Source organism: Esox lucius, chromosome 14, assembly GCF_011004845.1.
Source record: "Esox lucius isolate fEsoLuc1 chromosome 14, fEsoLuc1.pri, whole genome shotgun sequence".
NCBI classification, from domain to species: Eukaryota; Metazoa; Chordata; class Actinopteri; order Esociformes; family Esocidae; genus Esox; species Esox lucius.
Window position 1 is genome coordinate 28,742,263 of NC_047582.1, and position 23,950 is coordinate 28,766,212.

Consider the following 23,950-nt stretch of genomic DNA (forward strand, 5'->3'; position numbering starts at 1 on the left):
TGTGTATACGATGGTTGGCAAGTCAAATAGTAATTGCCTGAGCCTGATCGCTAGAGCTTGACATCAAATTGTTGAGCAGTATAGAGACCTTGGGGTCATCTGGTGATGCATATATATGTATATGTGTCTCTATACTGCCCTATATATATATATATATATATATATATATATATATATATATATATATATATATATATATATATATATATATATATATATATATATATATATATATATATATATATATATATATATATATATACACACACACACGATTTTGTGACTGTGTGTGTTTTGTCCCTCTTCACTGCTTTGACTTAACAGATGAACATTGCTTATTTAGCCTCTAGCCTTTCTGGCCTTCTCTACACTACCCCCATCTTAACAAGGACCAAACGTCCTATAATAGGCCACTCACTGCAGTGAGGCTTTCTGTTCTACCCAATGTTATGATTTGACCTTTTCCCGCAGTTGTCTTAAATATACACTACCGATCAAAAGTTTGGGGTCACTTAGAAATGTCCTTATTTTCAAAAGAAAAGCAATTTGTTTGTACATGAAAATGACATCAAATTGATCAGAAATACAGTGTAGACATTGCTAATATTGTTAATTACTCTAGCTGGAAATGAGGTACAGAGGCCCATAATCAGCAACCATCAGCCCTGTGTTCTAATAGCACATTGTTTGCTAATCCAGGTTTATCATTTTAAAAGGCTAATTGATCATTAGAAAACTCTTTTGCAATTATGTTAGCACAGCTGAAAACTTTTGTTCTGATTAAAGAAGCAATAAAACTTATTTTGACTAGTCGAGCATCTGGAGCATCAGTATTTGTGGGTTTGATTACAGGCTCAAAATGTCCAGAAACAAAGCACTTTCTTCTGAAACTTGTCAGTCTAATCTTGTTCTGAAATATGGCTATTCCATGCAAGAAATTGCCAAGAAACTGAAGATCTTGTACAATGTTAGGTATTACTCAATCACAGAACAGTGCAAACTATCTCTAACCAGAATAGAAATAGGAGTGGAAGGCCCTGTTGCACAACTGAGCAAGAGGAGAGATATATAAGTGTCTAGTTTGAGAAACGGACGCCTCAAAGGTCCTCAACTGGCAGCTTCATTAAATAGTACCTGCAAAACACCAGTCTCAACATAATCAGTAAAGAAACGACTCCAGGATGCTGGCCTTCTAGACAGAGTTCTTCCTCTGTCTAATGTCTGTTCTTTTGCCTATCTTAATCTTTACTTTTTATTTGCCAGTCTGAGACGTCTTTTTCTTTGCATCTCTGCCAGCATCCCGGAGTATATGTACAGTGGGGAGAACAAGTATTTGATACATTGCCGATTTTGCAGGTTTTCCCACTTACAAAGCATTTAGAGTTCTATCATTTTTATCATAGGTACTCTTCAACTGTGAGTGATGGAATCTAAAACAAAAATCCAGAAAATCGCATTATGATGTTTCTTAAAGTAATTAATTTGCATTTTATTGCATGACATAAGTATTTGATACATCAGAAAAGCAGAACTTAATATTTGGTACAGAAACTGTTTTATGCAATTACAGAGATCATAAGTTTCCTGTAGTGCTTGACCAGCTTTGCACACACTGCAGCAGGGATTTTGGCCCACTCCTCCATACAGAACATCTCCAGATCCTTCAGGTTTTGGGGCTCTTGCTGGGCAATACGGACTTGCAGCTCCCGCCAAATATTTTCTATTGGGTTCAGGTCTGGAGACTGGCTAGGCCACTCCAGGACCTTGAGATGCTTCTTACGGAGCCACTCCTTAGTTGCCCTGGCTGTGTGTTTCGGGTCGTTGCCATGCTGGAAGACCCAGCCACGACCCATCTTCAATGCTCTTACTGAGGGAAGGAGGTTGTTGGCCAAGATCTCGCTATACATGGCCCCATCCATCCTCCCCTCAATACGGTGCAGTCGTCCTGTCCCCTTTGCAGAAAAGCATCCCCAAAGAATGTTTCCACCTCCATGTTTCACGGATGGGATGGTGTTCTTGGGGTTGTACTCATCCTTCTTCCTCCAATCACGGCGATTGGAGTTTAGACCAAAAAGCTCTATTTTTGTCTCATCAGACCACATGACCTTCTCCCATTCCTCCTCTTGATCATCCAGATGGTCATTGTCAAACTTCAGACGGGCCTGGACATGTGCTGGCTTGAGCAGGGGGACCTTGCGTCCGCTGCAGGATTTTAATCCATGACGGCGTAGTGTGTTACTAATGGTTTTCTTTGAGACTGTGGTCCCAGCTCTCTTTAGGTCATTGAAATGAAACAACTAAGATTCAACTGAAGGGCAGACTTTCTGCTTTAATTCAAGGGGTTGAACAAAAATAGTGTATGAAATGTTTAGGAATTGCAACCATTTTCATACACAGTCCCATTATTTCAGGGGCTCAAATATAATTGGAATTTTGGAATTTTAATTGTTATACTTTGTTGAGAATCCTTTGCAAGCAATGTCTGGAACGCATGGACATCACGAATCGCTGGGTTTCCTCCTTTGTGATTTTTTCCAGGCCTTTACTGTAGCTGTCTTCAGTTGTTGTTTGTTCATGGGTCTTTCTGCCTTATGTTTTGTCTTCAGCAAGTAAAATGCATGCTCGATCGGGTTGTGATCATATGATTGACTCAGCCATTGCACAATATTCCACTTCTTTGCCTTAAACTTTTGGATTGCTTTCACAATATGTTTTGGGTCATTGTCCATCTGTAAAGTGAAACACCCTCCATTCAACTTCGCTGAATTTGGCTGAATCTGAGTAGACCGGAAATCCCTATACAACTTCAGAATTCATCCGGCTGCTTTTGTCTTCTGTCACATCAATAAACACTAGTGACCCAGTGCCATTAGAAGCCATGCATGCCCATGCCATCACACTGCCTCCACCGTGTTTTACAGATGATCTGGCATGCTTCAGGTCATGAGCCATTCCAAGCCTTCCCCATTCTTTTTTCTTCCCATCAGTACAGGTTCATCTTAGTTTCCTCTGTTCAAAGAATGTTGTTCCAGAACTGGGTTGGCTTTTTTAGATGTTTTTTGAGAGACCAATATGGCCTTTCTATTCTTGAGGCTTATAAATGGTTTGCACTTTGTGGTGAATCTTCTGTATTTGCTCTTGTGAAGTTTTCGCTTTGATAGATCTGGATAATGATATGCCCACCTCCCCCAGAAGTAATGAAGGAACAGCCCAGACCTGTCCAAGAAACAGCTTTTGAGTCAATTGTCCAATTCCTTTTTGTCCCTTGAAAAATAGGGGACTACATATTAAAGAGCTGTAATTCCTAAACTCTTCCTCCTATTTGGATGTGAATACCCTCAAATTAAAACTGAGAGGCTTAACTTTTACTATTTAACTGTAACTTGAATATATTTTGGTAAACAGCCAAATTAACAGAACTTTTGTCAGTGTCCAATTATTTCCGGACCTTGCAGTAAACCACACATTGGGTCATGATTAACTAAATATATTAAAAATCTATTGAAAATCTTTACTGTACATTGTGTAATTGTTTGAGAACTAAATTATGTAACAACTAATTCAGGGCTGCATTCAAACTCACACCAAAAATCTAAGTAAACAATTGAAATCACAGGCTGTTCCAACTTGTGTGAATTTCATCATGGCAACAATAATAACAATAATGTGACTCAGTAGTGTGTATGACCCCACGTACCTGTATGCACTCCCAACAATGTCTGGACATGCTCCTGATGAGACGGAGGAGGATGTCCTGGGGGATCTCCTCCCAGACCTGGATCAGGGCATCAGTGAGCTCCTGGACAGTCTGTGGTGCTACTTGGCGGCGTTGGATACACTGATACATAACGTCCCAGAGGTTCTCAGTTTGATTCAGATCTGGGGAACGTGAGTGCCAGTCAATGGCATCAATTCCTTTGTCATCCAGGAACTGCCTACACACCCTGGTCACATGAGGCCGGGCATTGTCCTGCATCAGGAGGACCCCAGGGCCAACTGCACCAGCGTAAGGTCTGACGAAGGGTCTGAGGATTTCATCCTGGTACCTAACAGCAGTCAGGGTACTGTTGGCTAGCATGTGGAGGTCTGTGCGACCCTACAAGGATATGCCTCCCCAGACCATCACTGACCCACCGCCAAACCTGTCATGCTGGATGATGTTACAGGCAGCATAACGTTCACCTCAGTGTCTCCAGACTCTTTCATGTCATTCACGTGCTCAGTGTGAACCAGCCAATTCTGGTGTTCAAATGCCAATTGAGCTGCACAGTGCTAGGCTGTGAGCAAAGGTCCCACTAGAGGACATCGACCCTCATGCCACCCTCATGGAATTTGTTTATGACAGTTTGGTCAGAAACATGCGCACCAGTAGCTTGCCGGAAGTAATTTTATAGGGATCTGGCACTGCTCCTCCTGTTCCTCCTCACACAAAGGAGCAGATAGTGGTCCTGCTGCTGGGTTGATGCCCTTCTATGTCCCTGTCCAGCTCTCCTTGTGTAACGGCCCATATCCTGGTATCCCGTCCATGCTCTTCAGACTGTACTGGGAGACAGCAAACCTTCTAGCGACAGCACATATGGATGTCAATCAATCACATTTATTTATGAAGCCCTTTTTACATCAGCAGTTACAAAATGCTTTTACATAACACCCGACCTTAAACCCCAAGGAGCAAACAACAACAATGTTGAATTTCAGTGGCTAAGAAAAACTCCCTAAGATGGTTGAAATTTAGGAAGAAACCTAGAGAGGAACCAGGCTCAGAGGGGTGACCCTTCCTCTTTTGGCTGTGCCCGGTGAACATATTAAGAGTACAAGTTGTAGTAATAAATAAATGCATGTGGGCTGAGTGCAGAGTCTATTTAAACTTAGTCCAGGTCAGAAGCATGACCAGATGGACAGGGACAACCCAGGGTCAGCAAAGTGGCAGCTGAAATCGTCAGGTATCTTCTTGATCTGCAACACAACCAGGAGGACATTGGACAGGGACAGCGACGAGTCTTTCAAGCCTGGTACTCCAGAGGTGTGGGCCAAGACCTCATGTCCTCCTACGTTTACAACAGGGTAGGAGACAAGGACAATTTAGAAAATGCTTTTACAAGGATTTATAATAAGGAGAACAGACCCTCCTCCCCTGGCACAATAATATAGCAGCGTAAGACCTTGGGGCTGAGACGGGGGTCCAGTGACGCTGTGGCCCTATCTAGGGGTTGTGCACATCCTGGAGGAGTTGGACTACCTGTGTAACCTGAATGGGCTACAGGTAACCTCTCATGCTACCAGTAGTGACAAGGACTTTAGCAAAACTAGAGAAGAATCAGTCAAGAAGGATAAGGAGAGAGCAATTGTCTGTGGCCACCACCTGCATAATCATTCCCTTTTTCGGGGTAGTCTTGCTTTCATTTGTATGGAAACGGGTGACGTAGATTCACAATAGCTTATGCTTCCTAACTGGACAGATTGATATCCCTGACTTTTATGTGTTATACTGTGATGTTTTTAAGGCTTTTGTTAAACAATCTTTAATTGAATTTCTTTTTAATATGGGTTTTGAAAGGAATTGTTGGATAAAAATGATATACACCAGAAAATATGTACATTTAAAATTTTCTCTGTCAAGTCAAAGATGCTGTCATTTTGTCAGGGCTAAGAAGCAGGTGCCATGACTGGAGCTGGGGCTGATGATGACATCCCATTGGGTGAAAGAAAGACAGTCACAGACTTCTGCTACCTGCTGGACAAGTCGAAACAACTCTTCAATGGCCTCAGGTCAGTCTATCTATTGATTTGTGACTGTTGATTTAAAGGCGTAATGTTACACATACTTACTGAGCGGTTGTGTACTGGATCTTGGGTTGGTCCTCACTGTTGACCTGAATTAATAAATGATCAGTACATTTTAACACTTTTTTGAATATGGCTACCTACGATATGTTAAATGCCTCTTGAGTTAATCTGAGCTGGAAAAAAGCATGTGCAATGGATGAACTGGACATTTTCAGAATCAAGAAGTTGTGTACATATCCTTGTGACATCAGGCTGTGTGTTATTGTGCTTAAACATGTAGCGAAATAGCTAGTTGTGTAAGTCCTGGGCTGTTAGACCAGGCCCCGGTTTCCCGATAACGCTGCTCTTACGACGTTTTAACGATGCACGTAGTCTTAACTCGTGAACAATTAATTTAGAACACTTTAGGAAAATGCACCGATAAGGTAACGAGGCACTTGGGTGTATCTTACCATCATCCTAGTCACCTAGTGCTTTGGGAAACCAGGCCCAGGTCTGTGAGTCTGAGGCCATTTCAATGTACTGCCAAATTCTCTCAAAAACTGTTTTGGAGGCAAAATTCATATTCAATTCACTCCCCCACTACGTTGGACATTAATGCAGCCAGCATGCCAACTGCACCGCCCATTCAAAAGCTGAGACATCAATAGTATTGTGTTGTTCACTTCGCGGCACATTTGAGTGGCCTTTTATTGTCCCCAGCACAAATTGCACCTGTGTTTTGATCATGCTATTTAAGCAGCCTCCTGACCGGGCCAAATATATTTTAAGAGAGGAAGATATGCTTTATTAATTTACTTTTAAAAATGTATTTGTCTTTGGTTTTTAACTGTAGATATGCGCACTGTTTTCTCCCTGTTTTAGAAAACTGTAGTTGACAACCCTCTCTGTGAATACGCCAGCCATGCCTATCTGTTGGTCAGTGTGTCCTTACCTGGGTGGAATACAGAAACATTACCTCAGAGGGAAATGAGAAATACTGTGTTGCAGACATGACCCCTTTATAGGAGATTCAAGTTCACTTTTGAAACTGAAGAAGGTGGTGTAATGGTGCGTTTGTTAAGTGGGAAGTGGGAATTTTTTACGTGAATTGGGGCAATCCAGTTGAACTGCCCTTCAGCTGGTAATTTGTTGTATGGTCTATAAACCTAAACATATGGTCAGCTACTGAGGAAAGGTGCTTTATCACACCAGTGTTGGAAGTTAAATGCGACAACAAAACATTATAAATGGCAATGGATTTGTTGATTTTTGCAATTTATTCATGAATGATGATGGCTTTACTTTTAGTGTATGGTTGACACAGCTTTTTTGGCATTAGCCATTCAGCGTTTCTCAACAAATTAAAGACCCATGCATCCATTTTTGGCTTCACAACTTAATTTCCCACGCAGTTATGAATAGCATCAAAGTAAAAACTTGAAACACTAAGTATGAATCCTCTCAATGCATGGAACTTTTGTGATAACTGAAAATAGTATTTAAATGTTCCCACGGTCCCAGAAGCGATCTGTTTTTATTAAATGTTTATATTTGAAATCAATACGATCTGTGAATCAATGCAGCATTGGTATAGAACATTTTTAAAGCCACATTTCAAAGCTATTGTTTTAATCAAACTTTGAGCATTTGTTCCATTGGTATGTCTTTGGTCTAGGTTTCACATTGCTAAATATCAAACTTGAATGGGTAAATAAATCCACTTTTTCATGACATCTAGTCATATTGGACACAATTCTCACATCAAATCCTTGTATAATTTACAATAAACAGCTTTTGTATCCCTAACTTTATTCAGCTTTTGCTTTGGTATTCTGACATTGTGTGGGTGCATACAGAGCAATAGCCACTCGCCTGCATATGAATAGAAATTAATTGGCTTATATGCAAGGTAAATGAACAAACAACCAGCTCCAGTCTACTAGCCATTTATATACACAAATTGGATTTCCCCAGATTCAATTCAGTATTTTACTGGGTCAGTTATGCATTCATCGTGGCTAGATCCTCGGTCAAATCACAGTTGGTGGCTGTGGATTTTGGATCTGCGTGAAAATATGTGAAACTCTGACCAAATATGTCACTACATTTAAAAAAACAAATCCTAAAAATAATTATTCTTATTGGGAATGGGTGTTTGAATGGAATTGGAAAGATTTATCAATACATCTGAATTATTGTCACAATCAGTGAATGTGAAACACTGCTGACATTCTGTTTGACTTCACCAAAAACATATGTGTGTGTTTAGGAAATCACTAGTCCTCTATCAGATTACCCCAAATGTGCTTTTTATAGGTCTGTGTTTGGTACCATTTTGGTAAGGCATTTCAATGCATGCTCAAGCAATACACCTATATATTAAAAATGAATGAATGCAAACAAATTAGAGGAAGATGGGAGAGTACCATATGTAAAGAGACACAGTATTTCTTCACCACACACACTTTCCTCAATTTCTTGTAAAATGTTTCATTGGTGACAGCAGAACAAACCATTAATGGGTGCTTATAATGTTAAGGAAAAATAGACACCCCTCCGTCTGCTATTCCAACCATCCTCTAGGGATGCTTCGCTGATAAGGAGTGATTTACTTATAAGCATCTGTCCCTAAGATACAAGTGTCTATCTGCAGGACCCCAAACTGATCCAAAGGGAACATATATAGGTCAGAGAATTGATTTGGAATGGCCAGTTCTCTTAACATTTTGTTGTTAAAATCACTTTCTGCCTTACATTTTTTTTTTGTGGCAAATGACTCATACTTTAGTTCAGTGTAAAATTAAGAATATCTCTTTTGACATTTATTTTGCAAAACCACAAACAACCCCAGGCCATATCTGTTAAACGGTACACCCCGGCTTCAAACGCAGATCAAAAAGAGGTAGGTACAGTGGGTATAGAAAATAATCACCCCCCTTTAAAATAATCACATTTTGTTGCTTTGCAGCCTGAAATGAAGACAGACACAGTTTTTGTTTCATTCAGCTGATTTTACTCAGTGCAACTTATAACATCCAAGTAAAAGATATAACACCAACATGTCAGAAAGAAATAAAAAAAACAATCTCTGAGTTGGAAAAAGGATCACCCACTTGTGTTAGTATTTTGTTGAACAACCTTTTGCTTTAATTACAGCCTTTAGTCTGTTGGGATATGTCTCTACAAACTCTGTGTAACGCTTTACCACCATCCCTGCGAAACATCACCGTTTTCAGTGTTTTTAAATCGCAGTTGAAAACACATCTGTTCAGACAGGCTTTTAACACGTAATCTCTGACTCGACTGCTCATTTTATATATTTTATGTGTATGCGTGTGTATGCGTGTGTATGCGTGTGTATGCGTGTGTATGCGTGTGTATGCGTGTGTATGCGTGTATGCGGTGGTATGTGTATATATATATGTGTATATATACATTTTTCTTTATTTAGCTTATATTTTTATATGTTTTAATATTTTTTATATTCTGTTGTCTACTGAAGCTTTTAATGGAAAGCATCCTTGTGCACCTTTTGGCTGTTGTAAGGCGCTTTACAAATAAAATTTGATTGATTGATTGATACTAACTTTGCACATCTAGACGTTGCAATATTTGACCACTCTTCTTTGCAGAACTGCTCAAGTTCAGTTAAATTTGATGGTGACCGTTTGTGGACTGCTGTCTTCAAGTCATTCCACAGATTTTCAATGGGGTTTAAGTCCAGACTCTGACTAGGCCATGCAAGGACATTCACCTTTTTCTCCTTCAACCACTGTGTGGTCAGTTTTGCTGTGTGCTTTGGGTCATTGTCATGTTGGAAGGTAAATCTTCTTCCCATTGACAACTTTCTGGCAGAGAACAGCAGATTTTTCTCAAGAATTTGACAGAATTTTGCCCCATCCATTTTTCCTTCTATCCTGACAAGTGCTCCAGTCCCTGCTGCAGAGAAACAACCCCATAACGTGGTATTACCACCTCCATGCTTTACTGTAGGAATGGTGTTATTCTGATGGTGAGTTGTATTGGATTTTTGCCAGACATTTCATTTGGCGTTGAGGCCAAATAATTCCATTTTAGTCTCATCTGACCATAACACCTTTTTCCACGTGGCCTTAGAATCTTCAAGGTGCGTTTTGGAGTGACGTCCTGACCCAGGGAGTGTCTGTGTTGTACCAAATACCTTCCACTTCTTAATAATAGACTTCACTGTGCTTCTAGGCACTGATAAAGCCTTTGACATTTTTTGTATCCATCTCCTGACTTGTGCCTGTCCACAACTTTATCCCGGAGATCTTTTGACAATGCCTTGCCACCTGTAGTTGATTGTTTTCTTCAGTTGCACTGAAATGCTTCAGGAAAAGCTTGTTTCATGCTGAGCTAATTTGTACATTTTTTTTCCGACAAGTTGGTATTATATCTTTCACTTGGATGTTATAAGTTGTAAATACAGCTGAATAAAACAGAAATTGTTTTTGTCCGTTTTCATTTCAGGCTGCAAAGCAACAAAATGTGATTATTTTAAAGGGGGGTGATTATTTTCTATACCCAATGTGTAATCTTGATTCTGTGCACATAAATGCTTAAAAGGGGTTTGCATAAAATTAGGCTTCATTAGTTGAGTAACTACTGATTATTTGATTAGAAAACAAGAAAAGTAACTAGGCAAGCCTAGTTTGGCCAGGCCACAAATGGCATCAATGAACTGTATGGTGTTTGCCAGTTGCCGTTTTAACAGCTTATTAGCCAGTAATAGGCTTACTAGTATCTACTAAATTACTACTTGGAATTGTCATAAGAGTTGAGCAATTGTTAATATGACTGAATAAGGACTTTACACTGCCAAAGCTATTTCATTTCATAGCACAACAATATACATCTTTCGTTTGTGAATGACATTGATACAATAACTATCAATATAGGTGACGATTACTGACTTTTTCGTCAAGTGAAAAGACGAGAATCATGGAAACCCCGCCTCTTTTACTGTACAAGGGGTCGTGATCTATATTACCCAAAGAGGGGTGGACAATAGTACTCTCCTAATCACCGTTCCATGTACCAGAACTCTTTTAAAAAAGTGCTCCAAACTTTTTTTTTTTTTAGATTTTATTGCAGAAACCAACTTTTTATATTCAGGAAATGGTGCTTAGACCTGAAGTAATTGTGTACCAAACCCAATTTAAAGAATATTTGTCAACTTTACGTGGCACGTCGTCCGTTTTTCCTCCAAAACTCACTGTTGGGTCAAGATTTTCTCTTAATCAATATGTCACTTCCCATACAAGTGTACGCACGCTCCAAACCGCTAACATGGAACGTGATTCATGTCAGACGGTGTTCAACCCATCTCGTGTGGCCGGCCGGTTGTGTTTGGAGTTAATCAGTCATTTCTAGTCTATTTTTAGACTGGGTATGTCAGTAGCTGCAGGCTGTATCTTCTCGCTCGTTTGCCAGAGCACTCTCTCTCCCTCCCTCTCACTTTCCGTCTCCCTCCCCCACTCTGTCCCCCTGTCCCTAATTGAATGCCTACAGTAGGAACGTGTGCCTTTAATGACTGTCGGAGAGCTTGGGATTGATTTGCTTTGGTACCTTTCTTAGTAAACCCTCCATTCCTCTCGTTCCTGTGATGTAGGCTTTTTTTTTTTCCTCGAAGCTGGAGTGGCGTGACGCTGGAACGAACACTGCCATGGAGGCGAGGGGGGAACAATGTGTTATTTAATTGCATCTCGACAGTGTTGCCAGGCACAAGTGTTGTGGCTGTTTGCAATTATTACTTCACTGCTACAGTGTTGTCAGACATCAGCAGCTTGGCTGGCACATTTGTGAAATCTCTGTCTCACTGCGCTAGTTGGCATGGATACCCTTTGTTTTGACATGGGAGGGATGGCGTTACGGGGGGGGGGGGGGGGTGTTTATGATAATTGCCTGTTCCATTTTCAGTCGACACAAGCCAAGGTAAACAGGAGTAATTAATGTCCAATAAACCCTCCAACGCAATATTTCACAAACTTGAATTCATCCCAAAGGTCAGGAACGTCTTACACTGTGGGGAAAGCTCTCTGCACACTGCATGACAGGGCTTTATAGTAATGGTCACACTGGGTGATTGTTAACACAACCCCCCCCCCCCCCCCCCCCTGCCCCCCACATCAGAATTTAGGGTTGCCAGGGAAACAATGGCATGAGTTTGAGCAAAGAGATTATTTTTTTACTTACCCACATGCTGTAGTTTCCAATGCGAGGCTAGTGAAGCCAAATGGACAAGAATCATATTCACGTTAATTTATTGTGAATTGCATTGTTCTATAAGGTAGGAGTTACTTAAATCACATTTTTAATCAATTGGTCACATTTATTTTTGAAAGCCCGTTTTAAATAAGCAGTTGTCGCAAAGTGCTTTTACAGATACCCAGCCAGAAACCCCAAAGGCCCAGCAACAAGAAGAATGAATGCCCAGTAGCTAGGAAAACTCCTTAGTACAGTTGAAAGAGGAGTCAGACTTAGAACTGGCCAATCCTGTACCGCCAGTACTGGGTGAAGACTATTAGTCATGAGTACATTTCCTTTTTGGTCTATTTTACTTGAATTCATGTTGGAATTTTTTAATAGTACATTTTGTAAGCTTCTCTCTTAAGACCTTTAGCTATCTCTTAATTGTACTGTTCTGAAGTTTGGGATTTTTTACAGCTGGCATATATACAAAATAATGGTAAAATTTTCCCTTAAATTGAGACTTATTACTATGCCATTGCTATGTAAGTACATATTAAGAACTGCATTAACATTGTAATACCACAGGTATTACATTATAATTAAAATAGAAAAATTATTTATTGGTTTAGGGTATTAGACTTGTGGAAAAACAAGCAGTAATTTCTAAACATAAAACATTTTGGAATTACACTTTTGCAGTCGGCTCTGTTGCACCATACGAACAACTAGACCAAAGATATTGTCTCTAGCTAATACTAACGTAGTTGTCACTCCTACCGCTGGAACCTAAAGTAGCTGTCACTCCTACCACTAGATGCTGAGCCTCAAACAAAGCCTGCTCTCCAGATTTCGGAGGTGAGAGAAATTCTACTTAATGATTGTGCATATGTTTATAGAAACGACATATTACACATTCTGTCTAAAATAGGAGGTATAAAATAATAGGTTGGTAATCAAGAAAAGCATGCATTTTTAACCGACAAACACTAGTCTAATTTCCAATGCTTAATGCCTGGCTGCAATGTTCTCTTCAAACAATCAAATGTTATGTATGAACAGTGTCATTCCTTTCTAATTTACTGTTTGATCACGATTGTGTGTTTTTGTTCCTGATATTTGTAGAAATGTTATTTTATGGCTTTGTTGTATTCAGTTTTTTTTTTAAGTGAGAAAGTCTACTGGAGGTCATTGAGAACCACTTATACCTCATACAACCACTAGGGGGTACTAGCGAGCACAGGACCACTGTGTTTGGGGAGTAGGCTCAGGCGATCTCTAATCTGTAGGAGAACCCAAACCATCTAGCATTCTAGTCGTTCTGTCGTATTATTTATCCAGTGTTACAGGTTTGTGAAGTGTCAAACACTATTTCTTGATCAATTGTTAGTAGATGACTACAATCTTTTGGCAGGTATTGAATTATGAATTTTATAACTTATATTGAATTTGGGTGCGCTGTTCTGTTTTGGCTATCCGAGAAGCTAGCTATGCTAACATAATTGACATCAAATGCATGGAAAAGTGGCACGCGCTACTCAGATGTTTTTGAGAATGTATTATTAGAAATTGTATGAACTTAACTGTATTATTCACTACACATGGAACATGTAATGTATATGAATGTACTATCAGAAAGAGTACATAAAAAAAGAGCTTTAATAAATATTAAGAAACTTTTCCTACAAACCTGCACAATCGATCTGTCATTATTTATTCTGTTTTCAAGGTCATATAATCTGCCTACCTGGTCCCATGTCTGGGTCCTGTAACAGATTATTGGGTTTCTTATCTGTTGCTTATTCCTAGGTAGGTAATTAATTACAAATGTAACTACATGGTATTATCAAATTTATTTCAATCAAATTTATTTATAAAGCCCATTTTACATCAGCAGTTGTCACAAAGTGCTTTTACAACACACCCGGCCTTAAACACCAAGGAGCAAACAACAGTAGTGTTGAATTTCAGTGGCTAGGAAAAACTCCCTAAGAATGCCAACATTTAGGAAGAAACCTAGAGAGGACCCAGGCTCAGAGGGGTGACCAGTATTCTTCTGGCTGTGCCAGGTGAATATATTAAGATTACAATTGTAATAATTAATAAATGCATGTGGGCTGAGTCTAGAGTTTATTTAAACTTAGTCCAGGTCGGAAGCATGACCAGATGGACAAGGACAGGGACAACACGGGGGAGGGGGAGGTGTCAGCACAGTGGCAGCTGAAATCGTCAGGTATAGTCTTGATCGTATTACAAAGGTTTTAGCCTTTAGTTTCACGTTCCCATAATTAGCTTATTCCTTGGTATGTACATAGTAATTACAAATGTAACTACATGGTATAACAAAGGTTTTACTTTCTACGTTCTACTTTTTAATAAGTTGCTTATTCCTAGGTCTCTATAGCGTAATTATAAATGTAACTACATGTTATTTACAAAGGTTTTAACTTTAATTTAACTTTCTCATAAATTGCTTATTCCTAGGTAGGTAAATATTAATGACATTGTTCTTACATAACATTTGTTTGAAGAAAACATTGTAGCCAGACATGAAGCATGGGAAATGTGTTAGATAAAGTTCCACGATTACCAAACTATTTCTTAAACATCTTTGGTCTGTTTATTCATATGATGCAACGGAGCCAACTGCAAAATTCCAAAATATTTTATTTACATGTGTAACAACATTGTTATTACTAAAACAAAAATAATGTGTAATTACCCACTTGGAATAACATCCTATAGGATGTTTAGTAATTACGCTTGTTTTTCCACATGTTTAATAACCTATACCAATAAATAATTCTAGTGTAAGTATGATGTAATACCTGTGGTTTTACATTGTTGTTAATACCGTTGTTACTATGTACTTACATAGCAGTAACATAGTAATACGTGTCAACTTAAGGGAGTGTCACCAAAGTACTAAATGGACAGTACAGTAGAAACCAAATAGTTAAAATCTTTCAAATTATTTGTAACCATTCTCAAGTCTTCAAGGACTTCTTATTACTCCTTAAGTATGTTTTTATTGCAATTTGAGGGAAAAAATGAATATACTGTGATGTATACTATTACTGTCTAAAATGAGCGATGCCTTGGGGTCTGTACCTGAAACATGGCTAGAAACGGGAAGGATTGTTATCATTCTGATGGGTGCGAGCAGAGAGGCATTTTAGACTAGGCATGCATGTAATATCTGGGGCACACTGACCCAGTCTCTGGAGGCCCAGTCTCATCCTGGAATTAACAACAGCCAGGCCTACTGCAGTCCTCTGTTCCTCTATGCTAATTACACAGAGGTTTGGTTATTAGAATCAGACCAAAGATTGGGATCACTGTCCCAGTTCTTCTTTGGGACTTTGCTTGTGTTAGGCTTTGCCTGTGTTAGATTTCAATTAAACAATTGGAATCCCTATGAACTAGGGGATTTAGCAATTTGATACAGTACAGGTCAAATGCAGCTGCGCTTGACTTTGTCCTGTTGACAGTAGCATGTATTTTGTAAAAACATATGTATTTTGTTATGTGGTATTGGACCAGCTTTCTGTAATGAAACTGCTTTCATACCTTTGGTTACTGATTTATAGCTTGTGTACACCCACCCCTTTTTACAACAATGTAAACACTTTTTGTGCTGTATCTAGTTGTCTTAACAGTGGTAGAATACAAAAGTCTGCAAGAAAGTTTATCAATTTTGCACATTTTACAGACTTCTTCCTCCATTCTTTACTTTGCTTGATAAATCTGTGTTGTCTATATTCATTTTGTTCAGGCGGGTACAAAATGAATGGTGCCTGGAGGCAAAATATAATTCTGCTTGAATATTTGACCAATCCTTCTGACATTGTTTCCCACAGCCAGCAAAGGTATTAGGCTAGGAGATGAAACACAAAATAAGAAACCAATAGGCTTTACCAACCACCAGTGTTTAAAAGCACACTTTTTTTCCCACCAGTAAATATTCTGCCCATTCATCCCTCTTTCATCATCTAAGAAAACATTCAGTATTTCATTTTTTGACTTAGGGCCCAGAAGTGCATTTTCGAAAATAAGCACTTTAAATCTGTTAGTCAACCAAGGGCTTTGTAGGTTTATTCATTTGATGGATCATGAATCATGTCTGTCTTTGTGTGCAGTATACACCATTATGTATGCCAGTGTTCGTGAGAAATGGTTCAGTTATGGCACAAATGTCTGCCAACTAGAGCTTGAGATTAAGGCCTGTGTAGTATTTGTGAAGTAAAATGCGGTGTTGGTGAAGCACAGTGTATATTTAGGTTGTTGGAATGGAAAGGTAAATAAGTCACATTACAATATAGAAACACTGTGATCTCAGACTGGACCTGAGGACCAAGGATGCCAACCCTTTGTATAGGCCTATGCATTGTCTGTGTGGCCTGTGTGTTTTAACAGACGGAAATACTATTAATATTACGTGTTGGCCCTGCTGATTGTGCTTTAGCTGGGCTTTATATGGCTGATGATCTATTCCTGAGTTTGTTTTGCATCTTTGCCAAAGAAAGTAACTACATTAACTGTTGGCCTTTTTTATTTTCTTGATTATCCAAAAGCTAATTTTAGTTTGTTTACCATTATCCCACTGGGTCTTTTTGTTGTTTCTAGGCTGCCATAGCCACCATTGCCCACTCCTCCTAGTCTCCAAACATGTTGTCATGGCAATGCTGAAATGATAACAACGAGACCTAAGCTTCAGCGTTTAAATAGGAAGGGGGGAGTGGGGTGGGGGAACAAAGTGGCCGACTTGAACCACAGCTGACAGGCAGACCTGGTCACATTCCATCACATCACCACCCCTGTGACTCAGCCTAGCTCGCCCACACACGCCAACACACACCAACACACACACAAGCGTACACACACTAAAACGCACACAGAAACACACACACACAAACCAATCCTTAGGCACATCAACAGTGGCTTGTAGGAAAGCAACAAAAAAGCCCCAATCCCAGACAATGGCTTTAAGGTAGAATTTCAAAGGGACTTTGTGCCTTTCTGCTCTGGTGATATGTGTATGAGTTGATATGACAGCTCAGAGGTGACTTGGGTGTATGATTTACATATGTATGCTTTAATGTTTAATGTTTTTTTTTTTTTTTTTTTTTTTAACTACGCTTACTAAATATAACTTCCAAAGAGAGTGCTGCTGTTTCTACTGCTGATTAGCCTATCCCCTCTTTGCTTCTCATGGTATTGTATGTTTTTGGAGGAATTTTTACACATATGGATCGTAATATATAAGGTTGTAAAGATGCAAGTGTAGCAACTTGACCTGCAAAATCAAATATGTAAGTGGGACATTTCTAGTGGTAAGCGAATGGTGAAATACATGGTGATAAGAGCTGTCATCACATTAAGATCTTCATTTGGTGTGGCATTGACAGCTCGGGCTGCCTTTTGTCACACCAGGAAAGGTGTGACTACTGTGCTTTTTCCTTCCTCTCACCCCCTGTCTCTTGTGGTCTGCAGAGATCTTCCCCAGTACGGGCACAAGCAGTGGCAGTCCTACTTCGGCCGCACCTTTGACGTCTACACCAAGCTGTGGAAGTTCCAGCAACAGCACAGGTCAGTTCACCACAGACTGCTTCCAAAATCCCTGAATCATGTTCCCAGTCTTATGGATGAAGAACGTTTGAGTCCTGCAGGTCAGATGGAAAGACACACTGCTCCGCAGATGAAAAAGCTCAATCCGGCCTACTAGCAGTTTTAAGAAAAGAAAAAAGTGACAAATAATATATTAAAGTGTAAATGTGTGTATATATGTTGGCAACATTTGCTTGATGCCCATAGTGTCAAATTGGCTTAAAAATTCAAATTAAAAAAGTTATTACTTGTTGTCCTAAATGTTCATTTTAAACAGTGTTCCTGTTTTGTTGTTGTTGTTTCTTTTCTTGTGAGCAGGCAGGTCCTGGACAATCGGTATGGCCTGAAGAGATGGCAGATCGGAGAGGTTGCATCAAAGATAGGCCAGCTCTACTACCACTACTAGTAAGGTTGCCCCACCACACACTGTATGGGGGGTTAAAACAATGGTTGCAGTGCTCAACATTCCATTTAATTTGCCAGTGGCACATTAAGCACTGGCAACATTGGCACTGAACTGAATGGAGAGAGAGTACACTGGCTCAGGTCTAGCTCTGATGGTAAAGTGTGAATGTCATGCTTACGTTTTCAAGAGCAGTTGATTTTCTCTTTTCAGAGCAAGTAGCCTAGCTTATAGGCTTCATATGGACCTCACATTCTGAGAATTTCTTGGTTGTTTTCATGGACATAATTATAAATGTTTAATTAATTTAATTTGTTATAATCTGGAAAATAATCCCAAAATGTAGGCCTATTAAAGATTTGCTATTCTATTTCATGATAAATCAATTACGCAAAGACTTTGAACTTTGTACTCTGTAAGTATAGCTTAGACACAACACAACTAACAGCTTCAGCAATTCCTTAGTTTTATTAATTCTGTAGCCTTTAAAAATGACATATTACAATGTTTTCACTGGCTGATGGGGATAAAGGGTTTCCCAAACCTCCCCGGATCAGCGAGCAGGCATGAATTTGCAGCCCTGATTGTGGTGGTGTAAGATTCCTGGATTTTAAACGATTTCTGGTAGAAAATAAAGTTACAGAGGCGACCGGTTGTTATGTACTCACACAGGAGCTGTCGGTATGTGTGTCACATCAATGCAGCGAGGTCTTAGCGCACCGTTTCTCTTTCTGTGCCGTAGCCTTCGCACCTCAGAAACGAGTTACCTGAATGAGGCCTTCTCGTTCTACTCAGCCATTCGCCAGCGGTCCTACTACTATCAGGTCAACAAAGAGGATCGGTGAGTGCCTGCTCATGGCATTGTATTCATTTAGATATGCCTTTTTTTTTTTGTACTCTCTATGTCCCAATTGGCTCCCATCTATATTTTGGTCCCATGAGGTTGGCCAAGAGGATGTTGTAATGTAGCAAAATGACTATAATGTACACTTTATTATCGTTGCCTGCATCAAATATTGGTCTTGCTAATGTTGGTCATGTGTTGAAAGCAGCTACGTTTTCTGAATTGTTATGGCGGTAAATTCTTTGTTCAAATGGTGAAAAGTCAGTCGCACTCGTCAACTCGTAGACTCCGTTTCCTACCTGTATACATTATAATTGTTGGGGTATTTGTTAAAAAGCCAAATTGGAAAGGTTTTGTCACCTAGTCTGGAAAATTGTTTCAATAAAAAAAATCCTTTGGTACCCACAAATGTACTTCTTTTGGTCGGCAGTTAAAACAAACAAATCTGAAAAATTTACTGCATCTAATCTGTATCTTCCACAAAGAAATGCTATGTTGCCTAGACAATATCATTGGCACACTTTAGAAGTAAAAAAACTAACAAAAAATGTATGCAGGAGCAGGAGGTTCTTCTCTACTGTGGAATTAAATTTAATTTGTTGTGAGTTGAAAGTACCTGCAATATGAAAATCACGCATTCTGTCAGTTTCCATAGAGAAAAGGACCAATTATTCGGTTTTGTGACATCTTGTGTACCGAAAAGAGCATGGAGAAAAGAAAATCAGTTCAACTGTCTGACAAGATCAGACACAAGATTGCAGCCAAGTATGGACCAGCATGGAAAAGTTCATCTTCAGTCTCGCTAGCAATTGCTCAATTCTTATGATTATTCCTAGGAAGTTAGTAGATACTAGTAAGCCTATTACTAGCTAATAAGCTGTTAAAATGGCCAGTGGCAAAAGCAATACAATTCATAGACGCTATGGTGGAGGTGAACGTAATAAGAAACGTTAGTCAGTTTAACACAATCCTCAATGGAGTCCAGTTACTCCTGAAACGTGTAATTCTGTGGTGTAGTGGTTAAGCACAGTGCCTCTCATGTGGAAGACCTAAATTCCAATCTCTTAAGAGCAACAACATTTATTTATTATTTCTGGTAGATTCCACGATTCTCTCGTCTTTTCACTTGATGAAAAAGTTAGTTATCGTCACCTTTATCGATGGTTATTGTATTAATGTAATTCACAAATAAAACAAAAAAAGTATGTTTTTATGCCATGAAATGAAATTGCTTTGGCAGACTTGCTAGCAATTGCTAAATTCTTATGACTCTCACTGTGTTTTGTTGCCTGGGGATGGCTGTATTTTGATTGGATTGTGACACGACTCTCCTTTCCCCCATCGTCTCTTCCTGTCCGCTTAGACCTGAGTTGGTAGTGAAGAAGCTTCGGTATTACGCCCGCTACATCGTCGTCTGTTTACTTCTCAACAAGATGGATCTCGTGAAAGTGCTGGTCAAGGTATGAAACCTGAGATGAACCACACAAAATACAGCTCCAGAGAAAATTAAGAGACCACTGCACTTTTTCTTTCCTTTCCAAAAAAGTCGAAAAGGAAGGTGAAAATTGAGACCACTGCAAATACAATGCTTCTGTTCCTCACTCAAAAGTTCCCTTTCAACTGTTTTGGAAAGGAAATGAAAAGGTGCAGTGGTGTCTTTATTTTTTCCAGAGCTGTATCTGAATCCCACAATATTCTCATGTAGGCCCTTACTGTGCATTGTTGTGTTTGCTCTATTATGTTAGAGTTCAGTAGAGTGCGGGAAACACAGGGAGACACATTTTCTCTTCATTAAAAGGTTTATTCCAGTAGCCCTTTCCCAACAATAGGCTGTGTGTTGTAAACTGTGTTGTAAACTGTGTGTGCTGTGTGTAACTCCATTCTCCTATAGGAGCTATCAGAGGAAATTGAAGACTACACACAGCGATTCAACACCGAAGATCAGTTAGAATGGAATCTGGTCTTACAGGAGGTGGCGGCTTTTGTAGAGGTCAGATCCCAAAGAATAACTGGCTTAATCTACTGATGCATTAAAATTGACTGTGCCCATTGCCTCTTGAAAGGGGGAAACGGCATCATAACTTATGAATAAAGGATACAGCAGCACTTAAAGGAGGCCTCCAGGGGCCAACAAACCTTTGGACAGAATTACGGGTGCCCACCAAGATTGACTAAAGTACCGACAACATATTAGAGACTGCTGTAATTTATCATTAATATGTAGTTTATGTTTTCGGGGTTGTGAAGATATGAATCAGTATTGTCAATTACTGTAAAATGTTATCTGCACCTCACCAGGGATAGCAGAATGGTGTGCACAATAGAGTAGTGTGTGTGATACATGCCTAACGTGTGTGTGTTTCTGTGAGCAGGCAGACCCGGTGGTGGTGCTGAACGAGGAAAATACCGTGGTCATCACATCCAATCGGCTACAGGAGGGGGGCGTGCCTCAGTTGGAACAGGGAATGGTGGTTGGCCAGCTCACTTTGGCAGATGCACTAATTATTGGCAACTGCAACAACCAGGTGTGTGTGAGCTCAAGCCCTAGTCTAAAGACCAGGCCTAACAATCCCTAGACAAGTCTAGTTCACATACACTAGATCGTTGGCTCTCGTCTCAAAGCCTGGGAACACTGATAGCTGCTAGTTTACTATTGTACCTCTAAGTTAATTGCATCCACCTGGTGTCCCGAAGTCAAAGTCAGTCTCTTTTATAACGGGGGCTAGAATGAAAAGCAGCGGTCTCTGTGGCATGCAGTTGACTACCACTGTACTTAAGACTCCAATCTTGTTTCCGTCAGGTGAAGTTCAGCGAGCTAACCATCGACATGTTCCGCATACTCCAAGCTCTGGAGCGGGAACCAGTCAACCTGGCTACATCGACATCTAAGCCAGGAACATTGGTGAGAAGAAACGCTGTATTAGCATCTTAACGTGATGTGCTGTGAACATTCAGGATGGTCCGAATGAAAAGAATCTTGTGATTTGGGCCAAAGGCAGCGCCGGCAACCCTGCATGAAACGTGTCCTGGAAACAGCTGCTTACTCCGTCTCTTCCTTCACAGGCCCTTACCCCATGTCTTCCTTCACAGGAACCCAGCGAGAAGCCAGCCAAGAGGGAGAACCCTCACAAGTACCTGTTGTACAAGCCAACGTTCAGCCAGCTCTACACCTTCCTGTCAGCTTCCTTTAAGGTCAGCCCCACCCCACCCATTTGCTCTGCCTTCATGTTCCAAAATGGCTGCTTAGCCATGCTTGGCTGAGCAGAAGAAAGTTGTTGCCACTTTAAAATCTATTTTTCATCACGCACACTTTTTAGACATGATTTTTGTAAGCTCCAGTGGATTTCACAAAATGTCAGAAACTTGTTTTTTAATATTAGTTGTAGTCTCCTCTTGGGTTATAAACTATATAAAATCAAAAAGAGGAGTTTAGCACATCGATGAGCTGTTAAACTTGGGTCCAGTCCAGGCCACTTGCTACCCACTCTAGAGTAGCATTCCCACAGGGTTCAGCAGTGTAAATTGTTCTGGATTAGAGTCCTAATTTACAAACGTGAATGTTAACTGTACATAACTCTATCATTCTTTTGAAACAGTAACATGGTAATACAGTAATGTTGGTTTAATCAAATGTGTCAGGGTTTAGATGGTATTTTCTGATTTTAAGTTTTGTTGATTTGTTTTTTAGGAATTGCCGGCAAACAGTGTGCTGCTCGTCTATCTTTCAGCTACTGGAGTCTTCCCAACCGGACGCTTGGATTATGAGGGTATACCACGCGCACACACACACACACACTCTGATTCACACACTGGTCAACTTCTTGGCGCAGGAACTGGAATTCCCCAAATGGTATTTGACTGACTGTTTCATTTAGGACCATATGACTTCGGAGGAGTCCTCACCAACACCAACCGTGATGTGGTGAATGGAGAGACAGTGCAGAAAAGGAACCAAGCCCAAAAAGAAATGCACTGGTATGGAATCGGTGCTGGCACTCTGAAAATCCACTGTTCTCAGTATGTTTTGGAATGTTTGGCAAACAAGCGTTGTCCTTTAAAAAGATACATTCAAATTTTAGCATAGCCCACAATTTGCTTCATTGTATTTCAAATGTGTTTGTGTGAACATGCAATGACTGTTGAATCCTATATATGCCTTAGTCTTCACCCAGGGGACTTGTTCCCTTTCACTCGGAAGCCTCTCTTTGTCATTGTGGACTCCTCCAACAGCACAGCCTATAAGGTTGGTGAAAATTCCAATTTACAGATTTCACTTTTCGAGTGGGTTAAAAGGAGGGTAATGATGACTTAAATAAGTGCTTGGTGATTGGTTGCTGAGTTCCCTAGATGTCGTCACGTTGTTAGTCTGATGATAAAGGGGCTACAACACAACCCTGTGGGGCATCAGTATTCAAGATAGGAAGTCAAGATGGAGAAAGTGGCGTGTGAAGCTTATCCTGTTTCCTTTATGAACAAGGTGTTGTTTTAGGATGTCCTTAAGAGAATGTGAGCCACTGATGTGATCCTTACTAATGCTGATCGCATCTTTTTTCTATTTCCATGTAGAATTTCACCAATCTTTTTGGTCAGCCACTGGTGTGCCTGCTATCTCCCACAGTCTATCCAAAGAGCATGCAAGGTTTGTTTTGTCACTGTCATAATAGCTTTGAACTGGGGGTGGGAATTGGCAGAACCCTTACAATATATTATCACGGGTGCTATATGTCACTGTTGCTCACTTTTTAACAAAATGCTTTAAACGATACCCCCAAAGAATAATGTTCCCCTGATAAAGTTCACCAAAATAAATAACCACAATTAGTTTAGGGTGGAGTAAGAACAGGAAAACAAGTTTCAGGTTTCATAAACTACAGAAAAGAATGTGGCAGAGAGCATCTGAAGATGTTGCTCTCATGTTTTTCATTCTAACTGAATCTCTGTGTTAGCAGCTCCTAAACATCAGTTGGACCTAAACTGGTAAAATATCTGCGACTTTAAGGGCAAAAATGTTGCCATGATAAGAGAGTCAATGAGCTTCTCTCTGTTGCAGAATGTAGCTGTCACTCGCTATCTTGAATTTGACTTGTCTTTGCTAGCAGTTGCAGTTATACTTTAAT

At 39.9% G+C, this 23,950-nt stretch overlaps 1 protein-coding gene across 8 annotated transcripts in view; it reads left to right on the plus strand.

The window, feature by feature from the left end:
* Positions 1 to 23,950, plus strand: part of scai (suppressor of cancer cell invasion) — a 32,017-nt gene that overhangs the window by 3,216 nt on the left and 4,851 nt on the right. For 7 of the 8 annotated variants that reach the window (XR_002197851.3, XM_020053672.3, XM_020053673.3 and 4 more), the window contains 13 exons: positions 5,645 to 5,769; positions 17,473 to 17,568; positions 17,905 to 17,991; positions 18,732 to 18,830; positions 20,197 to 20,293; positions 20,725 to 20,823; positions 21,206 to 21,358; positions 21,634 to 21,735; positions 21,897 to 22,025; positions 22,522 to 22,600; positions 22,709 to 22,808; positions 22,995 to 23,076; positions 23,400 to 23,472. Coding sequence is in view for 7 of the 8 variants with exons in the window: in XM_020053672.3 (XP_019909231.1) it covers positions 5,663 to 5,769; positions 17,473 to 17,568; positions 17,905 to 17,991; positions 18,732 to 18,830; positions 20,197 to 20,293; positions 20,725 to 20,823; positions 21,206 to 21,358; positions 21,634 to 21,735; positions 21,897 to 22,025; positions 22,522 to 22,600; positions 22,709 to 22,808; positions 22,995 to 23,076; positions 23,400 to 23,472 (1,303 nt within the window). In the remaining variant the exon portion in view is untranslated. The remainder of the gene's footprint in view (positions 1 to 5,644; positions 5,770 to 17,472; positions 17,569 to 17,904; positions 17,992 to 18,731; positions 18,831 to 20,196; positions 20,294 to 20,724; positions 20,824 to 21,205; positions 21,359 to 21,633; positions 21,736 to 21,896; positions 22,026 to 22,521; positions 22,601 to 22,708; positions 22,809 to 22,994; positions 23,077 to 23,399; positions 23,473 to 23,950) is intronic. The other variant, XM_020053674.3, reaches the window with a different exon arrangement.